Here is a 24,398-nt window from a genome sequence, read left to right on the forward strand (position 1 = left end):
CCATGGGTAATACGCCCTCCCCAAATGGCCATGATGACCTTTGAACCCTGCTAGCTTTGGAATGGGGCATGAGGGAAAGTCTGAGAAGAGCATGGGGTCCATTCTGCTCCCTGGATCGCAGAATTTAATTGCCCCGATTGAAGAAAAACCAAAGGATTCTCCATCAGTCCCGATCCAACATGTCCCATTAACCAATGATACCCTAAAGGCCACCATGGAGGCCTAGGGGACATTGGCTCACACATCACAGGACACTGGGAGCGCAAAGGGGAGCAGATCGCCTCACCTGATTGCCCTAAGAGGTGGTAAGTGGTGGTGCAGGGGTCTGGCTTCCTCAAGGTGAAATGCAGGGGCGGCGGGGGGGCGCGGGGACAGGGCTGGTGGGAAGTCCGCCAGCTAACTATACAAGATGCTGGGCAAGGCTGTCTGGGCCTTGGAGGGTCAAAGAGATATTCCTGCCCCACAAGAGTTACAGAGGGTGAGTTAGAGTTTATAAATCATAAATGCACGAGCCCACCCAAGGGATGTGACCTTAAAAGTCGCTGGGATGCCAAATGGAAGATGTCATCCCCACCAACCCATTTCCCAGGGAGAAGCAAGGCCATCTAAGCCTACTCCACACCCACTATTTGAATCTCCTTACAGCTACCGTCATTGAGTGTCTGCCTGGCCTGCCCCTTAAATGCCTCCAATGACGGATGGCTCGCTACATCCCAAGGATGTCCATTCCAGCCTTGACCAGTCTCATCAGAAAGCCATGACCCAGTGGACTTGGACAAACAGTTCACAGAAGATAAAATACAATCTGTTAACAAACATATGTGAAAATCTTCAACCTTCATTAGTAATCAAAGCAATGCAAGTTAAAATGACAGAAAAACACTTTTTAACAGAGATAAACTAGCAATATCTTAACAAAATGCTAATACATTGCTGGACATTGTAAAATGCTGAGAGCTTTCTGAAATTAGTCAATATTCATACAAGAATCCCTGGCCTTTCACTCAAGAAGCTCAACCCTAATGCATTCATTCATTCACCAATCCATTTATTCATCCATCCTTCCATCCTTCCATTGGCTCATCCATCAGCCAACCACTGACCCACTCACTCACATCTTCATCCATCCTTCCATCCACTCATCCAGCAAGCATCCATGAACATTACAACGTGTTGGGCATCGAAGACACAAAGGTCACATCAACAAGCTCCTTGCCCTCAAGGGGCTCACAGTCTAGCAGGAGAAACTGACATGCCATGAAGCAATGACCACTGTGGGTGTAAGAAAGTAATTTGTAAGAATGAAAAAAAGTGGGTGTGCTAAGCCACTAGCTGTGGCATAATTTATAACATTAAAAAAAAAAATGAGTTATGCATAACATTAGCAGGTCGGTGATGCAAATGATGGCATAGCCGCTCAATGGGACACGACTCAGCCAGTGAGGTAATGAAGACCATGGAAAAAAGAAAAACGTTGACAACAGAATATTAAATGGAAAAGGCAAGATGTAAAAAAAAGTGTACGTGGTGAAGAATGGCAATTAGGTTTAAGAAATGGATGCTCATTAAAAAAAAATTGATGTCCATTAAAAATAAGTGTGCCCATAGACAAGAATCTGAAGGGGTGAAAGATGGGTGACGTGTCAGAGTGATGGGTGACCTCCTGCTCCAGGTCATGCGCCATCCACACAGTTTACATTAAGAATACAAAGGGCCCCTTGGGCCGTCTGCCCCAGAGGCCCAGCCTCCATCCTCCGCCCTCTGGAAGGCCAGCCCTGAGGCCAAGCGTCCCAAGGAGGGAATGTGGAGTCTGGAGTCGAGGGGAATCCAAGGAGCTTTGAAGCTCCTGGTGGCACCAGGAGAAGGATTTGTGCTTGGGGGGCATGCAAAGGTCACAGTCAAGACACAAAATTTGTCTTTGTTTTGAAAAATTAAAAGAAAGAAACACACACTTAAGATAGGCCCTGATCAGAGAGGAGCACTGAGATCCCCACTCGGGCCTCGTGGGTGGGGCACGGAAGGAACCCGACGGGGCCCCACGGGGGAATTCCACCCCTGGCTTCTGTAGCCGTCAGGAACCCTGTCCTGAATCTCAGCATCCCAGAAATGGAGACCTTTAGAACGTCAGATCCCAAACTCTAAGAGCCCTGACCTGACAACCCTCACGCCCTCTGCATTCCAAGAAGACAGAGTTCGCCCCATCCCAACTCGCCCATCCATCAGGGCACCAGTGGGTCTCCCTGCAGCTTCTCCCATTGGCCCATTTCCACCCACCGTGGGCCCTCGGCAGCCCCTCAGGTGGGAGAAGGCTGCCCGAGGTTTGCTCCCGTTCCTCGACATTTCCTCTGGGGGCGCATGGCTGTGCCTCCCTCCATTCTACACCCAACACTTGAAGTCTTCCTAAGCCTCAGTGGACTTTTTAAACAATCCTCGCAGTCTCTACCTGCCTTGGGCCCCCCCTGCCCCCACCCTCGTCCACCCAGTGACACTTGGCTGGTTGAGGAGGCTCTTCAGGGACCCCATGTTAGCAGGTGTCTCCAGGGGTAATAAGAACACTCCCAGGCTTCAGGCTGGCCAAGGCAGAGTGCGACGCCCCCAGATTCCAAAAGAAGAGAAGAGCAGAGCCCTGTCGCCCCCAGCACCACATCGGGCCCATGTGACCCTGCTCACATGGCCCAGACATGTGGTGCTGGAGGCACGGAAGGGTGGCTCCCGACACGTGAATGCCGTGTCCTCCATCTTCTAAATGCCGTTTTCTAGCTCGGGGCCCATACTAGAAGCACGGGAGTCACTCCTGATCCCCCTACTCCCTCCTTGCATCCTGTCTGCAAACCTACAGCTTTGATTCCTGCAGCCCCCACTTCATGTCCTCAGCGCACACCAGGCAGAACAGCCCCACCTCGTGCCTGTGCCCCCTCTCCACCCGACAGTCCCTGTTCCCACCCAGGGTCCAAAGTCACTCCAAGTGTAACCCCCAAAGTGTAACCCCCCCGGGCCACATACTGTCCCCATGTTCCCCCTTGCCCACCAGAGAGAACGTGAGCCCCACCCCAACCCATCTTCCCTGGGCTCTGCGTGCTCCCAGCCACGTCTCCTGGGTCCAGCCAAACTCGCTCCTCCTGCTCAGGGCACTTGTTAAGAATCCAGGTTTTTTTTTTCTTAACGTCCCAAATAGGAATTGAGAAGTTGAGAGGGACTTTGATCCTTGTTTTTACAGACAAACACAGGCACACCACACACAACTGCACAAATCCTGTCCTCTACAGAGAAGAGAGACTGGACAGAACCAGGGAGATCCTGGGGTTGGAAACATGAGTACAAACTGCCCCCAGACCTGCCCGCGGCCCCAGGAGGGCAGGTCAAGAGAGAGGACAATTCCACACACCGTGCAAACGCGCCTTCCGCAGAAATACACAGTACATTGGAAAACAGTCGAGGAGACAGGAAGGTCTTGAAACGGGCTCTGGGGATGCCACGTCAAGGGGGCCGGGATCCTGAGACCACGTCTGCAAACCCAGGCTGAGGTGCACCTGCCCCAGCACCCCCTGAGCTGTGAAGGGCGGACCGCCCGCCCCATAGAACACCTGGCTGGAGGACTCCCGGGCACATTTCAGAAAGTTGCAAGAACAAGGTTTCTGGTGATTTGCCTCTGGGTGCCTGGGTCACTGGGCTCCTAGGTCACCTTTCTCAAGCGCTCCTGGCCACTTTCTGGCCAGCCTGCCTTTTTCCTGCACGGCCCCTGGATGTGAGTGGCGCCACACCTAGGACAGCGCAGCGGGCGGGGCCCACCCGCCACTCAGGGCCTCCTGCTCCCTTACCCTCTGCTGCCCCCTGGTGGGAAAAGCCTCCCTTGCAGGTGACCCACGCCCAGGGAGAGGCCAAGACGCCCACCGGGCCCAACACTCCTTGTCCACGCAACCTTCTACAGGGCCCAGGACCTAAGCTCTTCCTCCTTTCAGGGCTATAGGTAGGGCACCGCCAAGGGGCAGGAGAGCCTTTTCCCCATGATCAGTCCAAGTGGGGAGCTGATGCCATTCCAACTTTACGGATGGGGAGACTGAGCATGAGAGAGAGGAAATGATGTGGCCCACACAGCCAGGATGTGACAATGGCACTACAAGGCCAGGCTCTTCCTGACCCAGCTCCTCCCTGCCAGGTAAAGTGCATGTAACAAGCACACAGCATGCCAAGAGCCATCTCTCCTGGTACCCACTTCATTCAGCTGGCTAAAACACAAGGGCCACAAAACTGGGAGGATGATTCTTCCTTCCCTCCTCCCTTCCTTCCTTCCTTCTTCCTTCCTTCCTCCCTCCCTTCCTTCCTCCTTCCTTCTTATCTTCCTCCTTCCGTCTTTCCTCTCTTCCTTCCAGTCAGTCGCTCATCCATTCATTCATTTAGATTTGATTCCTTTATTGATGCACTTTGTGGCAGCACAGCTTTAAATCAACCACAGCCCTTAGTTCATGAAGACCTCCCTTCGCAAGTCCTATTTATTCATTCATTTGTTATTTTTATTCCTTTCTTTTTTATTTCTTCCCAGATTCCATCTTTCTCCCTTTCTCTCACTCTTCCTTACATTTTCTAATTCTTACAAACTCAGGCGCACAGAAGGATGAATTGGGATCTCACATCCAACATCCTCAACCCTGGTCGGTGAGCTCCATTTCTCATTCATTCATTCATTCACTCATTCATTTGTCCTTCCTTTCTTTCTTATTTTGGGTATTCTTTTACTTATTAGTCTCCTGTGAAATAATCATATTAGCCAAAACCCCATGTGCAAAATAAACATCATTGCCCCATTATTTATTTGCATGTACAATCCTTCTTCCCTGCATTTAGTCACCTTTTACGTGTAGGTATTTATTCTTTTATTTATGGACTTTGATTGCATATACTTTATTGCAGTGTTGGAAGATGCAACCTTTTCTTTGGGCCGGGTATTTCTTCTATTTTTCATTTATCCTTTGAAAGGCATGACGTATTCATCTATTTAAGGAGTGCGGAGGTAAACTGATGACAATCTCCGTTCAGACAACCTCTCTTAACTACCCATTCATCACTTCAGCTGTTTGTTTAGTATCTTTCCTTTTTCCTTTTTTGCTTCTTTTTTTATTCTCTCCATTTGCCCTGGCCCTAGAAACAGGGGCTGGACGACCTCATCCACCTTTAGGATTAATGACGACCTCATTCCCAATCCTAACAGATACCCCTGTCTCAGACACACCTAGGGTTGGTCCTCTCTTTATTGGATGGGTTTTTTTTCCCTTTCTCTTTCACTTAGCTTCATTCTGCCTTTCTTCATCTTTCTCTGACTCCGTAATGCATTTTTTCTTGCATCTCTTCCCGTGCACGGACCTCAGGTGCCTGGAGGGAGATGAGTGACAATCCCACGGGTCACCCTTCCTGGCTGTTCCAGGCATTTCCATTTCTAATTCAGTCGTTCATGTGTCCATTCACTCTTTCTGTTACCCTTTTATTTCAACATTTATTCTTTTATTTATGGACCTCAGGTGCACAGAATTGGATTAACCCTAATCTGTGGTTCCCGGAGCCTTCTCAACACCAGTCCACGTGGGGCCCCCTTTTGTTCGCTAATTCCGTGTACTGGTGATTGATTTAGGATTTATTTAACTATCTCAAGAGCCCAGTTTTGAACTCATCATAATTCTTGGTTCATGATGCCTTCTCATTTTTGGTAGGAAGAATGATAGGAAGGCATGAAGGTATTGAAGGTCATGACCCTCTCTCTCATATATTTACGTATTTATTTATTCATTCAATATGTTTTTATTGCTTATATCCATCTTGTCATCATTTTCTGTGTCCCCTCCTTTCTTGCTTTCTCTTTTTTGCATTCTTTTATTCTTATGAGCCTCAGGTGCAGAAGTGAATTAATTAAAATCACTATTTCTCATTCATTCATTCACACAGCCATTCTTCTATTTATTCTTTCTTTCTTTTAGGTATGTGGTTTTTTACTGATGAACCTCAGCCCTTACTATTTATTATATTTAATGAACACTACTGTTCGTTATATTTAAGTACTTATCCAGTAAGGGCCTTTTCTTCCACGTCTATTTTAATTTCTTTTCCTAGATCTTTCTCCAGGTCTTTCCTTCAATGTTTCAAACTCCTTTTCTTGCGTTCTCATGGAACACACACATTTATTCTTTCAGCCTTTTATTGATGGTATTGTTTCTATTATTTATAAACTTCGGGGCCACAGATTTAAATTCATGTGGATGGTCTGTGCCAAACCAGTCCCCTCTCATAGACTTCATTGTTTGACCTACTATTTATTGTCTTTTTTACTCCTCTTTTTTTATTTTGATTATATTCTCCATCTTAATTGTTTTTTTCTACCAGTCTTTCAACCTTGCTTTCTTTCTTTCTGCCTTTCATTCTTTTGGAGATCAGGCGCCAGGGATCGGATGAACCCTGACCCCTTCTGCAACACCCTCCTCATCGGTCAATGCAACTCTTTTTACTCATTCATTCCTTCATTCAGGCATTCATGCATCCATTCAGTCTTTCTTTCTATTTGAATAATTATTTTTACACTTCTAGATGGCAGGTGCACCTAATTGGATACATGATAATCTATAGTCAATGGGTCCTCCCCTCCCTGGCCCCTCTGAGGTCCTCCATCCAATAGTTCAGCTCTGAACTGCGTCCTGGTTGGGTGGGTGGTTGCCCATCTCAGAGGCATGGATGTGAATTAATCAGCATACTTGGTGCATACTCCCTCCCCTTCTCATTCTGAGAACAGCTCTCTTATACATGTATTTATCTATTTGTTTGTTAATATATTACCTTTCTTCTTTTTTTAGGTAATTTTTAATGTCTTTCTAATTTTCATTGTTTCTCTCTTCCACTCTCTCACTCTTTCTTTCTTGCATCCTTTCCCTCTTTGGAGCTCAGTGGCCATGCAGTGATGAATCCTAATGCCACCTATAAACACCCATCCCTGGCTCCTGCCGCTCCACTTCTCATTCATTCATTCATTCATTCATTCCCTCCTTCCTTCCTTCACACCATTCTTCCTTCCTGTTTTCTGTCTTCGTATTGTGTGTTTACTCTCTATTAATGGAACTGAGGGCTCAGATTTTGACCAGTTACAACCCACAGTTGTGAGGGTCCCTTATGATCAGTCTAGCCTAACCCTCCCGGTGGACCTACCCATTTACCCATGTAGTCATCACCACCTTTTTACCCTTCCTTTCTCTCTTTTGTTAGCTCTCCACATCTCCGCCTTTCTCCCTCTTTCTTATTGTCTTCTTTCATTCTCTTGGAGCTTCAGTGCCCAGATGGGATTAATTACAACCCTCCCAGCCCACTCATCAGGAGCGCCTGAGGGCCAGGCTCCTCCCCCCGTCACGGGTCTTGTCTTTGTTTCTTTAGATTCTCATTACTTGTTTATTTAGATACTTATTATTTATTGATCTGTGGGTTTTAGAATTGGACTGACCATATCCTTGACTCCTGACGGTCTTTTACCACCACGCCTACCATTGCCTTCTTTTACATATTTATTTATTCACCCAGGAGTGTATTTCTAGACTTAACATTTGTTACTTTTCCTTCCATATTTCTTGATTTTTATTTAGATATTTTATTTTATTCTCTTCCTTTTATCCTTTCATATAACAGACCTCAGCTCCTGCCATGCTCCTACCTGGGTCCAGGTATTTCCACTGCTCACTTACCATTCTTTTTTTTTTTTCTTTTGGCTTTCTTTCATGTCAGTATTTATTTATTAATGCATGCCCAGAGTTAGAAAGCTTTTGGTTAAAGTTAACTCTCATCTTTGGTCCCCTAGGTCTTCTTTCATTTTTGACTCTGAACTGTTTCTCTGTCGTCTATTTTTCTATGCCAGGAGCATGTATTTGGATCAATCCTAATGGTGAGCCTGTGATAACCCAGTGTGGCCTTCCTTATATATTTACTCATCCCCTAATTTAAAAAAAATCATCTTTCTCCCTTTTATTTATGACTTTGTTTCTTGCCTCCCCCTTTCAATCACTTGACCCCTCTCTCCTGCGTCTGTTCATTTCAACGTGCCTCATAATCTCATCCTCACCATTGGTTTGTGGGGTTTTTCCACAGTTACTTTCTCTTTATTTTTTTAATTTTTTTTGACATACAAAAACCTGTACATAATTAATGCACACAACTCGATGAGTTTGGGGATAAGTTTATACCGTGAAACCATCACCACAATCCATGTCATACACCTGTCCATAGCTTCCAGAAGTTTCCTCCCACTCTTATTTCTTATTATTATTACTACCATTTATGATAAGATCATTTAACGTAAGAACTGCCCTCTTAGCAGATTTTTAAGTATACAATACAGTATTGTCACCGTGAGTTTATGTATTTCCACTTTTTATTCATTCTTTCTTTTACTTAGGTTTTATTCTTTTATTGACAAACTTTAAGTGCTATATATTTGAATTACACATATTCCTTCATCCATGATGATCTGACATTGGTTCCTGTGTGGCCCTATTTACATATCGATTTCATATTTTATTGATTTACATGTTGATCTATACAGCAAATTGGATCTTGTTCAGTGTACACTCTCATCCTGGCTTGCGTATTTATTTTACCTATTTACCTATTTATTTGTTTATTCATTCCCCTGTGCTTTCATTCATTCATTCATTCATCCATTCACTAGGTGGATCACGCAACAGATATCAGTGAAATGACCTCCCAACAAGAAACAGAGAACATTCACAATATCTTAGACCTTCCTGCTTCCTCTCACCAAGGTGTGCACACCCACAGTCCTTACACACATATGCGTGATGGATGCAGGCACGGGCAGAGTTAATGTCAGTGCAGCTAGACCCTGTGGGGCTCACATCCCAGACAAATGGGGGGCAGACCTGCCATTAGGGCCAGATCCCCTAGCCCCCTGGGCAAGGCAGACACCCATGGACCCCTGTGAATGGCCATCCCCATGAGAAACCTGTTTCAAGACCCTCGAGTACATAGAGACACACACGTTGTACACGGTCCCCCGGTGGGAAACGACGGACACGGAGTTCATTTTTAAATAGACGGCTTTGTCTGTAGCAATATAAAAATATTTTGGCCTTTCAAGGCCAATACAAAAGAAACGACCCATTACCATTGCTGAGTGTCTCAGTCCCAAACAATAAAGAACTTGAAGAGGTTTAGCCGGAAACTTTGAAGACAGAAAATCTGCCCATTCTGTTTTCCAGACATTTCAAGGGGGTGAGCGAAGGTCATTGGAGCTCGAAGCCCATTTGAGAGGCTGGTCCCTTGGCCCGCGCTTTTCCTTGGCCCTTTGAAGGGCCCCCGAGCTCACAAGGGCACTTCCATCCTAGTCTGCCCTGCGGCACAAGAGCCAAAGGGAGACTCAGTAATGAAAGGGCCATTCATTTAGAGGAGTGAAAGAGAAGAAAGTCTTTGGGGGTCTGGCCCTCGAAGCCGCCTATAGAATTCTTTTGCCACAGAGACAACACAAGGAGGCTGGGGGTCCTGCCTTAGAACACAAGCCCCACTTAGAACGCAGCAAGCTTGGCTCGCTGGGCACCCACCTCCCCGTGAGCAGACCACCGACCAGTGTTCACCAGTCCCTCCCACGAGGCTCACCACGTGCTCCAGGTGCAGCCCCCCACCCTCAGTGATGAGACCACAGATGTGCTCCCCACACCCCAGGAACTTACGATTTTAAAGCTGGAGGGTGCTGGGATCCCATGTCCGAGGTCCCTTCCCACGGAAGATTCCGGATGATGGCTTCAGCTAGAATGAGAAAGCACTGGGTCACTGAAATAGAACCTCATCCAACTGACGCAGAGACTCCCCAACTTTTGGCAAGTGCGGAATTGGTGAAACCAAGGATTTCTCTTTTCAGGACACTGGCTGATGCTTTCACTCCCACCCCAGCTCCAGCTCCGTATGGAGTGGATGGGGGCAGGCGCAGGGCATGGAACATGGCTCCCACCCAAGAGCTCTGGGTGGGTGCTACCCATGAGGCTAAGTGCTGCTTTACGGAACCCACAGGTTTAGGGCCACAGCACAAATGAGAGCTGAGCTGGACACTAAAAGGGTAGGGAAATGGCTCCCTGGAAGGGCATTCCACCATGAAAGAAGGGCACTGTAGAGGCACAGCCATGCCAGCATTCACACGTGCTCAGGGAGAAGCTAGCAGTGCGACGTGGTGCGAGTATGTGTCTGTTGGGCAGCTGGCCCCAGGTGAGACTAGAGAAGAGGGCTGTGGGCCACGCTAAGGCTTACGGGGTCTTTGATGGGCAGTGTGTCCTGAAGCCATGGCACATACGTCACTAGATGGAAGAGAATGGCACCTGGACAGACATCTTCCCTTTCATAATTATGTACAAATTTTAATCAGCACCATGAAAAGCCATGACCAGGCACATCAAGCTTTTGACTTCAAGCATCTGCCTTAAAGTTTAGAAAAAGTGAGTTGACTAACGGTAGACACATGTCACTATATATCCGTCAAAACCCACAGGCTGTACAACACAAAGAGTGAACCCTAACGATGCAAATGATGGGTTCATTAGTTCATAATAATGAATCAAGATTGGTTCATCAATTGTATAAATGTGGACACTAATGCAAGATGTGAATGACAAGGGAAACAGGGCAGGGGGACATGGGAATTCTCTGTACTTGCCACTCACTTTTTCTGTAAACCTAAAACTACTCAGGAAAAAAAAAAGTCTATTCACTGAAAAAATACTTTTAAAAAATGAGTTGATTTTGAACATATGTTCAGTTGAGTCTAGCGAAGGTAAGAGGCAGTCTGCAGAGGCTGATGTGTGAACTGCACTGTAAGGTGGGCCAGGGCAGAGCCAGAGACCCGGGCAAGAATGAAAGGGCGCAGGCTGCCCCTGGCCCTCCAGGGAACACCAAGGAAGGAAGAGGCCCTCTCCAAGTCCCCTGCCCTGACCTAAGCCACCTGGGACACCCACAGCTGCCTCTGCCCCTCCATCCCCAGTCGAGTCACTTACTGGGGACCCAAGACCTGGCCAGGGCACTCCTCTTACTTCCAAATCCTCCTAAAAATTCCTTCCCTGGCCTCGAGCTTCCCAAACACAGTTTTCCCCTAATTGGTTGATTTTATAACCAAGAAACAAGTCTTTAAAAAGTAAGTGTTATTAAGCAGTTATCAGTTCATGGGGGACTAAGGGCAGACTCTGGTTATCGAAAAGCTCTGAGATCCCCGTTTAGTGCTGGATACCACCCGAGATACTTTCTAGCCTGCCCCGGGAGCCCGGGAGCACCTGGGGTGGCCCTCTCATCATTGCCACGGTCCTACGGTGACAACAGGACTCCAGACCCTGAACACACAGCAAGACCACAGGCACCGCCACTTCCCGCCACTTCCCAAGGGAATAAGGGCCAGGAAACTACTTCGGGCTGTCGTTCTGGTTTGGTTCTCTTTGGTGTTTTAATGGCACCGGGGAAATCCAAAGCAGCTCAGGGTTTTTCCTCCTTCTGCCCTGGGAGCCCCATGAACCCTTGGAGTTCCTGATTGTCCCGGATTAACTTTTGTGCAGACCCCAGGCTGCTCTGTGAAGACGCAGCCCGGGCAAAGTCATGCCTAGGTTTCAAAGCTGCGTGTCCCAGCTCTGGGTTTGCCGTGATGGATTAACAACGCAGCGCCGGGCTGGAATTGTACCACACGTCAGCGAAGCTGCAGACGTGAGTCCCTGTCTGGAACCCAAGGAAAGCACAAGACCTCCTTACGGGGTCCAGAGGAACAACTGCCATGAGCATCTGATTGAAGACCTCACAAACTCGTGCACTGAGCGATGATCCACGTAGGAAGCCCCGGTGAACACCCCAGAAACATTCTCCACAGCTTAATAGGATTAGAAAAGTCTAGCTCTGCATCTCAAGATTTTAAAAGTCACTCTTTTCTGGAGGTAAACAGGACCTAATTGATCTGTCGTGTCTTCGGTACAAATAACTTACGGGTGTTGAGAGCAGGGAAAGATGTAAAAGGATTATTTTTAATAAAATGGTGATTTTCAGAAATAGAGCCTGTACTTTATACAAATAATGAGCCTCAGATCTTACGCTTCCTACCTGTTGAGTCAAGACCACTCTCTTACAAATTCCCCCTACAAATGCAGGCTCTTTGCAGAGCTTATTTCCTGTACCTTTGTGAAGGCCTGGGCCCTGGACATTATGGGCCCATTTATGAAAATGGGAGAGGTAATTGGGACATCTTTTGAAATCATGTCCCCTCTCTCTTGCCGGCCCCATCAGCCCTCTAATTTCAGTTGGCCGGGCTATGGAGGATGTTTACATATGCCTCTTCCTGGAATTTCACTCTTTGCTTCAGGAGTGGGCAATTAGAGAGAATTAGGGCCTATTTGGCGTATGTTTACCGTTAATGGCTCGAGTGGCGGAGGCAGCCTCGGGAAAGGCAGTCTGCTGGTCTAATTGAAGCTGGCAATTTTTGGATTCCTCATTTCAGCTCGCAGGTATTGTCGCGACCAAGGTCAGGAAACAAAGGCTGCAGCCCCCCCCATGGTAATAACCCGGTGCAGGCCTGACCGAGGGTTCTGTGAGCTATTTATTCCCGCACACTGAAGCACAGAGAGAGAGCTCGAGATGTTTTCAAAGCTGGGGCTGAGCCGGGCCGCCAGCACAGGCCTGGTTACTGATCGCTTTTCCAGAAGTTGCCACCCTGACGGCTTTTTCAGAAAGTTCTCAGCTGAGCGGGCCATGGCGCCAGCGGAGGTGTTGCCCAGGGTCTCGTGACCAAAAGGCACGGGGTGAGCCACAGGGGACGGCACAGCGGCCGCACCCTCCTGGGACTGCGGCCACTGGCAGGCTCATTACACGGCAATTGCTCCACAGCCCAGAAAGGTTTTCCAGGCCTGGCCGGTGGCCCGCCTTGTTAAAAGGATACCCCATAAAATGCGATCCCTGACCCACCGCATGCGGCAGCCCCTGGGAGCTGGCTCGGGGCGTGGGCACTATTAGGATCTGTTCACAAAAAGCTGACCAGGGGGACCAGCTAATGACTTCAACCCCAGTACCCGTGCACTGGGTTTCACGTCCAGGGGCTGCCACCTCGGGCAAGGCGCCAGCCCTCTTGGGTCTCTGGTTTCCTCGTCTCTAAAGTAGAGGGCATTGGAAGGCAGTGGACCAGGGGGATCTCCAGCCCCCTGACTCTAAAGACCCAGCAAACAAACCAACCACAGATGACCACTGAGGCAGCCAGAAGGAACCCAGAGCTCCAAGGGCCCTCAGATGACCGTGATCCTGCACTGCCCCATTTCATAGATGGGAAAACTGAGGCCAGAGGGCTGGAGACAGGGGCCAAGGTCACACCCATAGTTGGGGCTGAACATGGGCTGGAGCCAGGTCTCCAGAAGACTGCTCCAGGGCTGCTGCCTAACCCTGTGCCCAGAGCACCCGTTTAGAACTCTCTCCTCCAACTGACAAGTCCTGAAGAGCAGGGAGTGTGCCCTGCTCCCAGCCAGGAGGCTAACAGGGGCCCAATCTGGACATCTGGGGACCTCCGACCCCTCCTCTGGTGAAACAGGGTCCTTGCCTTCCCGGCATCCTGTGCTGCTTCTGCCTCACAGAATATGCAGACCTGACAGGCTACTGTCCCATTTTACAGATGGGGAAACTGAGGCCCAGAAGCCAGCAGTAACAAAGACACTTGGCCAAGACTGAGAGCCAGGACTCCTTCCTCTCGGGGCCGGGACTTTGGCTCTGGTTCCTCCAGAGGGGCTGGAGCCCTCTGGGCAGTTTGGGGCAGTGTTGTTGCAAACTGTTTCCCCTCTAACTCAAGGACCCCTTGCTCAGGGCTGCCCCTGACCCTGCGGGCCATGCTGACCGCCCCACTCATCCTCTCTAACCAAAAACGCCGGCCCAGAGATCTCCGAGCCCCCAGCCCGCATTTCTTAACCTGGGAGGAATGACTATCTCCACCCACAGGATGGCCCAGAGAAGGAGCACAGCTGCAGCCCCAGATGGCCAGCACAGGCGTGCGGTCAGTCTTTGGCCCCTCCGACTGTCCTCCTTCCCTGGCTTTCCGTTCTGGAGTTCTGTCTCCCTGGCCCCATTCTGTCTCTTTGGCTGTCCCTCGGGCATCAGGCCCAGTTTGATCCAATCCTTGTTTACAGGCACAGCCACTCTGATTCTGCCTCCTGAGAAACTTGCAAAAAAGAAAGCCCTAGAACAGAGGACATGAGCAGGTCCAGGGTCACGCTGACGGGGTGGCTGGTTAAGCGCCATTGTGCAGCCTCTTGTCTGCGCCTCGGAGCTCCCGACACGCACACAACGGCAAGGGGCCCCACGTCAGTCCCAGAGGGAACACACACACACACTCCGCTTCAGGGGAAGGTAATTGAGGTTTTCTTCTTTTCATCTGAAGAAAAGGCACCTTCTATTGAAAGAATGTATTCACAGAACCTGGGAAAACTCGTCTGTGCTCAGCCCTCCCAATTATCCCCAGGTGGCTGTACTCCATGGGGGCTCCCCACATTCCTTTCTGCCTGCGTCTTTGTTTCCATCTGAAACGGCCCTGGGAGCTCCCAGGCTAAGAGTCTCCTCCTTAAGCCCCTGCCAAAGACCCTATTCACTGCGCAGAGAAGCCAGGCAAAAGGTGGTGGGCAGCCTTCCTCTCCCCGACTCCCAGGGTGGGGGACTTAAGAACTCTCCATCTGGATCTTTTTTCAAGCCCAAAGAAATTGGAGAGCAATTAGGACAGTCATGACTACACCCTCCACCATCCTCCTCTCCCCTAATGAATTCCTCTCTCACACACAACCCCCAAGTTGGGGCCTACCCGGGCCTCAGCTCCCCAGCACCGGCTCTGCCCACTGATCTCCACGATCGCCAAGGACTTGGGGGTGAAGGGAGCTGAGACGACAAATATAGATATGTCTGGAGACTCTCTCATCAGTTAGTTCCCAAAGGCGTGGCAAGAGGGATCAGCTTTCTACAGTGAAGATTAGGATATGGGACCAAGTGTCTAAAATCCAGAAGGAACTAGAAATTCCAGGATGTGTGGGCACCTCAAAGTTGGGGCTCTTGGGTGCCGGGCAGCTTGCCTTGGCACAGATAAGGGGTCCCTCCACCTCTGCTGGATCCAACTGAACTTGGGACCCCTCTCCCCGGCACTGTTCTGTCCCACTGCCGGGCCTGCAGGGTGGCTAGGAGGGGACACCATTGGGGGCAGGCCTCCTCCCAACAAAGTCCCAAGGGCTCCCTCCATTCGCACCTTTCCTGGCTCTGAAACTGACTCATTCCACACCAAGGAGGCGAGCCTGCCTCTGTGACATCCCTTCCCTCAGGCTTCCCAAAGGGCCTGGCTTCTTGAAGCCCCACAAGGGCAGCCAGGACTGGAAATTGCCTGTTGGAACCAGGTACCTTCGTGAGAGCCTTCCCTCCCTCCCTACCTAGTCTTGTCTCTCTCTTTCAGGATGGGAACCCCACACTTGAGATGGCGTCGTTAGGAAAGATGCAACTCTTTTGCAGAATTTTCCATCGGTTCAAACTGGGGATGGGAGACTAGGCTGTACTTCCTTATTCCTCCTTTAGGAGAGGGGACAGGGCTCAAGCAGCAGAGGGAAGGGGGACCTCATTCTTGGGACTTATTCACAACTTGTTAAATTCTAGTCTTCTAAAAAGAAGACGCTCCCAGGGCCCCAGACCTTTCCCAATTCAGCTGACAACGCCGGTTTCTACACTGTCCACTGTCCTATAACCATCCGGGACCTTCATGCATCTCCCTCCACATCCCCTTCTATGTAAAGCCACCTTTCTCTTTTCAAGGAAAAGTTCATTAGCAAGCTCATTAAAGATGGGCAGTTTTTTTTCTTTCTGGAAGTCAGACTGCTCATAAAAACACATTTATATTACTTCATGTAAATGAACGAATAAGAAACACATGCATCCTGTTGCCCTTAAGTCTCGCCAGGTTTTGACATTATTTGGAGAAATGTGCTTAGAAATACATTTGGGGGTTGAATCACAAGTCAGGAGGCACAAGGTCAGGGGCCCTGAAAGCCGCAATCAGCCCCATAAGCAACCTGCAGGTGGGAAGTGCAGGAGACAGAGGGGGCAGTTTTCTCCTTTCCACGAGCACAGAGGCTGAGCTATGCTCTCGGCTCCCTGTCCCATCCACTCAGGTGGAGGCAGGCTGGACAGGTGGGCCAGCCTTCAGACCAGACCACCATCTCTTCCCTGATGTCGGTGCCCACCCAGAAGCGTCCAGCTAGAGGCAGACCCCAGGGGACAGCTTAGCACCATGACAAACAGCCAGAGAACCCCTCCTGCCACGGTGACTGGGTCCTCTGCCTGTCTGGCTGGTCAGCGTCTCATTTCCACCACTTACTGCTCAGGGATGGGCCAATCCATCAAAAAAGAATTTTCCCAAAAACGATAATTTCATTCATCACTTAATAATGGCCTTTCTGTAATTCCTGGGATGATTGGCTGCAAGGCTGATTTATGATGTTATGTTTCAACTTCTTTGATTGAGAACTTGATCTATTTTTATCTATTTTCTGCTTAAGGATATACAAAACCCAAAATACGCGTTTGCCTGAGACTGAACATTCACAAGGGTCCCTGGACTATCACTCGGCCCGTCCCATCTGCTGAGGAGGGTGAGGAGCGGGGGGCCGGCGCGGTCTTGATCTGGCTGGAGACTCACCTTCACCTTGACTCTGCCCCTTGGCTCAGCCCACCTTGATAGAGCCCTGAGATGTCCCTGAGGAACAGTCTAGAAGCTGTGCAGACTCACTGCACGGATCTGTCTGGTGAGCTCCGGATATGACACCCCCCCCAGGAGTCCCGCATCCTGCCTTGTGTAAAGATCCCCTCCCAGGCCTTCTTTCACGTCACTGTGTTTGCAGAAGGCTCAGCAAATGCCAGCTGTGGAGCAAATATCACAGCGCAGAGCCTCCCCAGGGGTCCCTGGATGGAGCCCTGGGCACACACTGCCCACTTCTCTGCGGCCCGATGGGCTCTCCAGAGAGCGAAACCAGCGGATGGAGGCGCAGCCCTGGGTTTGGGTACGGCAGCCCCTCTCTGCCTACACTCATGGGTTTTGTTTAAAAATCAGATCCCCACCCCATTTCCATTTCAGGGGAGAAGGGCAGGGCTGCGGAAGAGCCGTCTCTGAAACCTCCGTTTGATGAAAGAGCATTACGGAAGCGGCGCTGGAAACCCGAGACCCCGCGGGGAGTGCAGGGGTCCGGCCGCTCTGCCCACTGGGCGGCGGGCTGCACGAGGCTGATGCACCCAGAGGCGGGGCCCCAGCTCCAGCAGGCAGCTCATGCATCACCTTCCCTCTCACAGAGACCCGTGTGTGAGTGTCAAGGGGTGATGTTGGCATTGAACTGAGAGGACAGTGCTGGGGCCCACTAGGGGTTCCTTACACGCCTGGGGAATTGAATCAGCTTTGACCCCGGCCTCCAGGCCTGTCTCATCTCCCCTCGGACCATCCTGGGAGTCGACCTGCACTCATCCATTCACCCCAGTAGCTGCTCCCGAGCATCAGTTGAGGCATGCCAGGCACAGAGCCAGCCACACACCAGCACAGCCTCACTGGGTTGTGGATACCCTACTGTCCCTCCGTGAAACTAGGGCTGGGCCCTGCCACAGGCTTGGCCACTGGGACCCCAGAAAGGAAGGTGCCCTCAGCTGAGCCTCCTCTCTCCCTGTCACCTTGCAAAGCTGCCACATGTGCCACATCACCATGTGGGACCTCCCAAGGCACCCAGCTAGACTCTCTGGTCCTTAAGGCAAAGCTGGTCTTAGGTGCCCCGAGCCCCCCTGGCTCCATTAACGCGTCTTCAGTAAGTGAGCCACAGAGAAACAGGACGAGTCCTGGGGTGAAGCATGTGGCTGTAATCCTCGGCTTTCTTCTTCTCTACCATTACCGATTTTATAAAAACGTTCCCATCTCATTGCAATTTCAGGGGTGAGGGAAAGAGGCCAAGAGAAGAACTCACTCAAAAACCACTATTTGATTACAGGATATTATCAAAGGCTCAGGCGTGAGAAGCACGCACTCTCTCCGGGACTGGCATTATCGCGGCTTGCGGGGAGAAAGGTTTTTCTAGCTGCAGAGTACACCGGGACTCTTGCTTCCACATCTCCAAATGGATGAATGCACCATCATTCATTTCATCAACACGCTCAGCAAAGCTTTGCTGACAACCTACTATGCGCCTAGCCAGTTCTCAGGGGCCCAGAGCAGAGTGGGATGCTCCTCACTTACCGTACCAGGCCACAGTAGGCCATCGCCCAGGGTGGCCCGCGTGCATGCTGGCTCCATGAGGCAAGGGTCTCAGCTCCAGGCAGCCTCCAGGCCCCCAGGCCCCGGACGGTGTAGAAGAGGGTTTACCCTTGGTAGTGGCCCCTCCCCAGGTTAAATGTGCACATTCTCGAGCAGAGATACAAGCTGAACCTAATGAAATCATGGTATCCCAAGACCATGGGAAACTCACCCCAAACCAGGGAGGAGGCGAGAGGCGCAGGGCTGGGCATGAGACGCCAGGCAGCCGTCGAGGAGGTAGTCCGGGGCAGTGGTCCTCCGGGGGCTCTTCTGCCTCTTCTATCTGGTTCTTCAGCCGACCCAGCCAGGTTGCAGCCAGTGTGCCAAGGGCGGGGCCAACCTTGGGGATGGACAGAAAGTTAGAAATATCGAAAGACAAGTACCCCAGAAAAGCCACAAACACACCAAGAAAAGGCGTGGAGCCCAGTCTCACCTGTGGCCGGGTTTTTGGTGGAGGGAGGTGGCTCATGGGATGAGCAACGGGCAAGAAATGCAACAGGCCCAGGTGGCAGCCCCTGAACCCACCAGGAGACCTGGCGCAGGCCAGGGGGGACTCCTGCTAGGACACGACAAGGGGTCTGGACGGGGGGGGGGGGGGGGGACAGGTCTGCCTGCATCCCAGTCACTTAGACCCACGCTGGAGGCATCTGAGAACGGCGGGGGCAGATGCTTGCCAGCAGGGGCTTGTCCCATGGGCACTGGGGACCCGCTGGCCGCTGGAAACCTGGGCATCGCTGAGGGGGAGGGGCATTTGGACTGGTAGCAGGGCAAAGGGCAAGCAGGCAGGAGGTGGTGAGGCAGCAGGCAGACCAGGTAACCATAGGCGTAGGCTCAGCAAGGAAAATCCACGTGAGCCCAGGGCATGAGCCAGGTGACTCAGGCACAGAGAAGGGAGAAGCGGGCCAGGCCGGGCACAGACTATGGCAAGCAGAGCTCCAAGTGGGCAGTCAACCCGGCCATGGAGGGCAGGGGAGGGGCCCCAGGCAAGGCAGAGCAGAGCAGGGGGGCAGCCGACAGAGGCAGAGCCTGCAGAGCTCCCTGGAGGTTCCTAGCTACCTGTCCTCTGCATAGGACAGGCCCCAGCCAATGACTGGGGGGCAAAGGAGCTGGTTTTAGCCCCGGGGGAGGAAGGCATCATGGAGGGCGGGGTCCAGCTCACAGACCCCAGCTCAAGAGGGAGACCTGTGTGGCCAGAGCCGAGGGGACACACACCACAGCGTTCCTGTGCTCCCACCTCGGTCCCAAGCTTCAGGGCCAGGGATCCAGGACAGCCATCAGCATTCAGCCACAGGATGGAGTGTGGGAGGCAGAGAGGGCAGGAGGGCTGGCTTGGACCAGTGGCAGGCAGCAGGGACAGGCGGCAGGGACAGGCAGGTTTGAATTAAAGGCCACGGGGGCCAACTGGCCAAAGGAAGGCAAACCAAGCCCACCGCTCGCACCCTCCTGCCTGCCTTCTCTGCGGAGCCGGGGTCCACTGTTCCAGCGCTTGGGACGGCTGCGAGGCGGCCCTCAGCAGAAGCAACCCCCCGGCCTCCCCTCCTGGGGTGGCAGAGGCCATCAAGGGACACACTAGTGTGGCGGGCGCCCAGCCCAGACCGGGCTGTGGGCTTGTTCAGTAAGGATCAACTGTTGGCTGACGGGATGGACGCATGAGTGAATGAAGGGGCGAGACCAGCAAGACCCCCACTCAAACGGGGCTGGGGGGGCGGCTCCCACTCATCTCAGTCAAAGGAAACTCACCCCCCACCTTTTGACCTAAAACTCCTCGCGCCCCCAATGCCTCCCATCTAGATGCTCAGGGACGGCGGTCGAGTTCCTTCATTGACTCATCTGTCCAAACAGACATCCCACATACTCTGACTGAACCCCACTTTGTGCCAGGCTGGTGATGGGACGCCCCAAGGAAGTGTGGGCCGGCCTAGGGCACCCCCAGTGGACCGGGTTAGGACATCAGGGAGGAGTAGGGGAGGAGACAAAGGGGAGATGGAGAACAGAAGTGGGGGCAGTAAAAGCAGAAAAACAGAAACTCGTAAGAAGTGGGGGGGCATCTCCTGGCCTCACTTGTTCTCTGGTTTCCCATCTGCTTAAGCTGCCTCCTCCCACATCTCCGGAGCCTCCAGGATTGACTTAATGATGGATCTTGAGACCAGCGGGCTCTGGGGGTCAGGAGACCAACACGGTAAGCCAACCCTGGGCTGGAAGATGGGGTGCAGGGGTCCACAAGCAGCTGAGAGCTGCGTCCATCCCAGGCGGGAAAGGGGTGCCACAGAAACAAGAAACAAGTTGAAAGGGGCAACCCCTCCACTCAAGGGGGCAATTCGCTCGGACCCCTCTGCTGGCAGCCTCAGGAAAGTTTAAGACAACTGCCTGGTTTCCAGAAACCCAAGCAGGAGCGGGGTTGGTGGAGAGCTTCACCATGTGCCAGGCACTCTTAGGGTCCCAGGAATGAGCACAAAACCCTCAAGATCCTAGCTGACTAACACCTTCCACCCTCTTCCCAGGTTCTCCAATGCTGGAATATTAATGGCTTTTGGGCTCGTCTTTAATTATTGGTATGTATTTGTTTGAGGGTGGGAAGGGTCCTGCCCATTTTTTTACTATTTAAAAGAAGTCCTCTCATTTAGAAACACCAGGAACTGCTCTATTCTTTCACTCTCCAATAACTGCATGGAGGAGAGGGGTAGGTTTTTGTGGGATCCCCATTTTCAGAGGTACTCACCCCCATCCAGGCCCCCAGGCTGGGCAACATCTGGGTGACCTCCACCAAAAGGGGTAGAGTCGCCCAAATGGGCCACCTGGACATCCTCTGACGTTTTTATTGTGATGCTGGACGAGAGTTGGTTTTGGTAACCTGGAAAATGCGTCTAATTCTGATCCATGATGCCAGGAACCTTCAGCCAACAGATAAGTTAAGGAGGAAGTTTTCTAATACAATTTTCTGGCTCCAACCACCTCGCTTCTCCCTTAGTGTTTTTCCACTTGGCTGAAGGTCTGGCTAGAGCTCGAAGTTTAATTGGAGTGATCTGATCTTGATTGATCTGCCTTGGGGTGAGAAATGTCCAGAACTTGGGACACATAAGGACAAGCTTCAGACTCGGGGCATACCTGCACTAGAGACATTAATGGGCTCTGGAGAGTTCAAGGACCAGGACAGAAGAGGGGATTCAGGCGGGACGCAGGACATATGGGAGGGAGGACTTTACAGGGTAAAAGGAGTGACTACAGGTTCTGATGCCAGATCTGAGCTGTAATGTTCCCTCTGCACTTGGCTCACTGAGTGATCCTAACCAACAGTGATCGCTGGACTCTGAACCTCTCTCTCATCAGTATGTGGGAGCCAAATGTGAACCCCAAAACATGCCCTTCCCAGGGGTGGCCCTCTGGGGCACCAACATCCATCCATTTCTTAACCTAGATGGAGCATCCTGTGGGTGTCAACTTTGTGCTAATTCCACGACTTCTACACCCAAGACTTGGCACTTTTCTACCATCTGGCAACCTTGAGTTAAGTTTTCCACGTTCAGTGGTCCTGAAACAAGCCAGGTGGCGTGCGGGACTGGGAAACGTGTGCTGTCGATCCTCGGCCCTTGGAGAATGAATCCTTCAACTTTCAACCCCGCTCAATGGACTGCGCGCTGGGACGGAGGCAAAGACTTAAATGAGTAGCAAATGAAACCTCGGCTCCGGCACCAAAACTAGAAGCGTGCCCTAAGAACCAAGTCGCCCTTGCCCTGCAGACGCAGTTCACCTCATTATGATAATCAGTGTATTTTTCCTTTGCAGACAAAGAAGGCTCCTTATGAGACGAAGATTGGAATCCAGGAGCTACCTCATTAACGTCCGCAGCCTCTTCCTCGACAAGGCCTGAGATTAGCCCTGTGTTCATTAAGGGAAAAGGGCGGAAAGTGGAATAAAACTGAAAAACACAGCTGGGGAGAGGGGGAGGGCTCTTTCTGTTGGCCATTCATTCATTGAAAGACTCCGTGTACCTTCGAGATTTAATCACCAGCAAAGGGCTGGGGGGTGGGTTTAACCAGGATGCAGGAGGTAAAAAGGTTAAACTTGATAGGAGGAGTTAAAAACCCAAAATGGGGCAATTTGATTTGAAAGCTTCCTGGGATTTGTCACTGGGATCATCAATTTAAAACCTTTTTCCTGTTTACTTTCTTTCAGCCGAACCTGACACATGAGGAAACCTTTCTCCGGATGTATTTTTGGTGTCTTTTAATATTTTCTAAGTCTCTCTACCCTACTTTTTTGTCTTCAGTGCTTTTCTTTAAATTCTTTTCTTCTTTCTCTCCCACTCCCCGCCCCCCCCCCCCGCCCCGTCTTTCTTCTCTCTCTGGTCCTCCCGGTGGGAACTTAACCTGTAAGAAAATCTAATGGTGACTCCAATTGTATTTTCTCATGAGTACTTTATTGACCTTATTTCAAGTCTTTTAAATAGTGTCTGGTTCTTACCTGCAAGATAGCCCACCTGACCTGCCAGGGAAAGATGATTAACCCTATTTTACAACTGAGAAAAAGGTGGCTTGGAAAAAACTGACCTACCCCAAGGCCTCAGCACTAGGTGGGTTAGGCAAGGCTCAAACCCAGGGCAAGATGGCAAGAGGCAGGTTCCAGAAGTTGGGAGATCTGGATATGCGAGTTCCTAGGAGGAAGCTAAGAATAAGGGAAGCCAGGAGCAGGTGTCCTTGTGAAGTCTACGAGGTGTGTATGTCAACAGAAGTGAACCGGAGCCGAAAACCCACGTGAGAGAAAGAATGGAAATGTCTCCATGTGTCCAGGAGCCAGAAACGCGTCCAGGGTTAAGCTACAGAAAAGTCATTACCTTAGTGAGAGCCGTTCGACGGAGTAGAGCAAGTCAGGTAGCAGTGGGTTGAAGAGGAAATTGGAGGTGAGGAAGGAAGACAGCAAGTGGAGACAGGCCTTTCGAGAAGCTTGGCTGCGAAAGGAAAGAGAGAGACTGTAGTGTCTAGAAAGCAGGACAGGAGGGACCTGGGAGGCTCACGGCTGTGGAGAGAGCCAAGTTAGGAATTCAGAGAATCACTGACGGTGGGAAGTCCAGGGCTGGCACAGGAGGGACCAGCACAGAGGACACCCCTTCCTTTACAAGGCGAGAGGCAATGGGGGTGCAAATGTGCAGCGGGACCCCAATCTGAAAGGCCACTTGATGGCCTCTGTTCCCCTAGAAGGCGCAGGCCAGCCCCGGGTCGAGACAGGGAGTTGTGAGTTTCAAATGAATTGATGGTCGCAAAAAGGCCTTTGCAAACTGCAAAAGGAGACAGAAACGTTCACTGTAATTACTCACTGGTCGCGGGACGCGCAATTTTACAGCCCACTCCAATCTCACTGGGGCCTGGATTTTCACTGACCATAAATTATGCGTCCTTACATTAAGGATGTAAAAACCAGTGGTAAAAGCTCCTGCCAGCCTCTGGAAGACAAAAGGTTGCCTCCTAATAGCCTGGATTAACTCAAAGCAGATCTCCGCCCACTTCATTTGTCACCTTCCAAGTCATCCTTCTACCTTCATTTGCCACATAATCCAATCAGCCCCTTTCAGATGCCCAGGAGCTATTGTCTACACCAAGCTGGGCTTCTCTAAAGCGGCTGGAGTTGTTTTTGTCTTGTCCGGACAAAACTGGTTGGCTTAAAAGGGGACGAAAGAAAGTGCTAGTCAAATGAGGACCCCAATTAGCTTCCAAGAGACTGTTTTCATCATCTTTGTATCACATACCAGGCCTGGTGTGCTGGGCATATTGTCGGTGTTCCAGAAAATGTTTGTTGAATTCATTCTGGTTTTATTTCTTCTGGAATTTATTTATGGAGTGCAAACACACAGCACCTACTGGGTGCTAGCTGTTATTACGAAGGAGAATAGGGTTGGGCATGTGGCTGATGGGGGACAGCCTCGGGGTGTTAAGTATCTCGCAATTTCCACAGCAATTTACAAAGCACTTTCACAGGAGTTACATCATTTGGTCTTCAAAAGCGCCCTGTGGGGTAGATAAATTCGGGGGTTTTTTGTGTTTTTTTTTTAATCCCCATTTAGACCATGAAAGGAACTGAG

At 50.8% G+C, this 24,398-nt stretch overlaps 1 protein-coding gene across 2 annotated transcripts in view; it reads right to left on the bottom strand.

The window, feature by feature from the left end:
- The window catches only part of LOC147913870 (uncharacterized), a 28,447-nt gene extending 5,824 nt beyond the window's left edge, over nt 1–22,623 (bottom strand). The window contains exons 1-4 of one of the 2 annotated variants that reach the window (XM_087447933.1): nt 18,759–22,623; nt 18,498–18,665; nt 9,708–9,783; nt 7,592–9,371 (exon numbers count right to left, since the gene is read on the bottom strand). In XM_087447933.1, coding sequence (XP_087304059.1) covers nt 9,362–9,371; nt 9,708–9,783; nt 18,498–18,665; nt 18,759–18,942 — 438 coding nt within the window. In that variant the 5' untranslated portion in view covers nt 18,943–22,623 and the 3' untranslated portion in view covers nt 7,592–9,361. Of the gene's footprint in view, nt 1–7,591; nt 9,372–9,707; nt 9,784–18,497; nt 18,666–18,758 lie in introns of those variants that run through there. The other variant, XM_087447932.1, reaches the window with a different exon arrangement.
- Between the last annotated feature and the right edge of the window lie 1,775 nt (nt 22,624–24,398).

The sequence above is a fragment of the Ceratotherium simum genome, chromosome 24, assembly GCF_057802395.1.
Source record: "Ceratotherium simum simum isolate JZ-2026a chromosome 24, ASM5780239v1, whole genome shotgun sequence".
Lineage (NCBI taxonomy): Eukaryota > Metazoa > Chordata > Mammalia > Perissodactyla > Rhinocerotidae > Ceratotherium > Ceratotherium simum.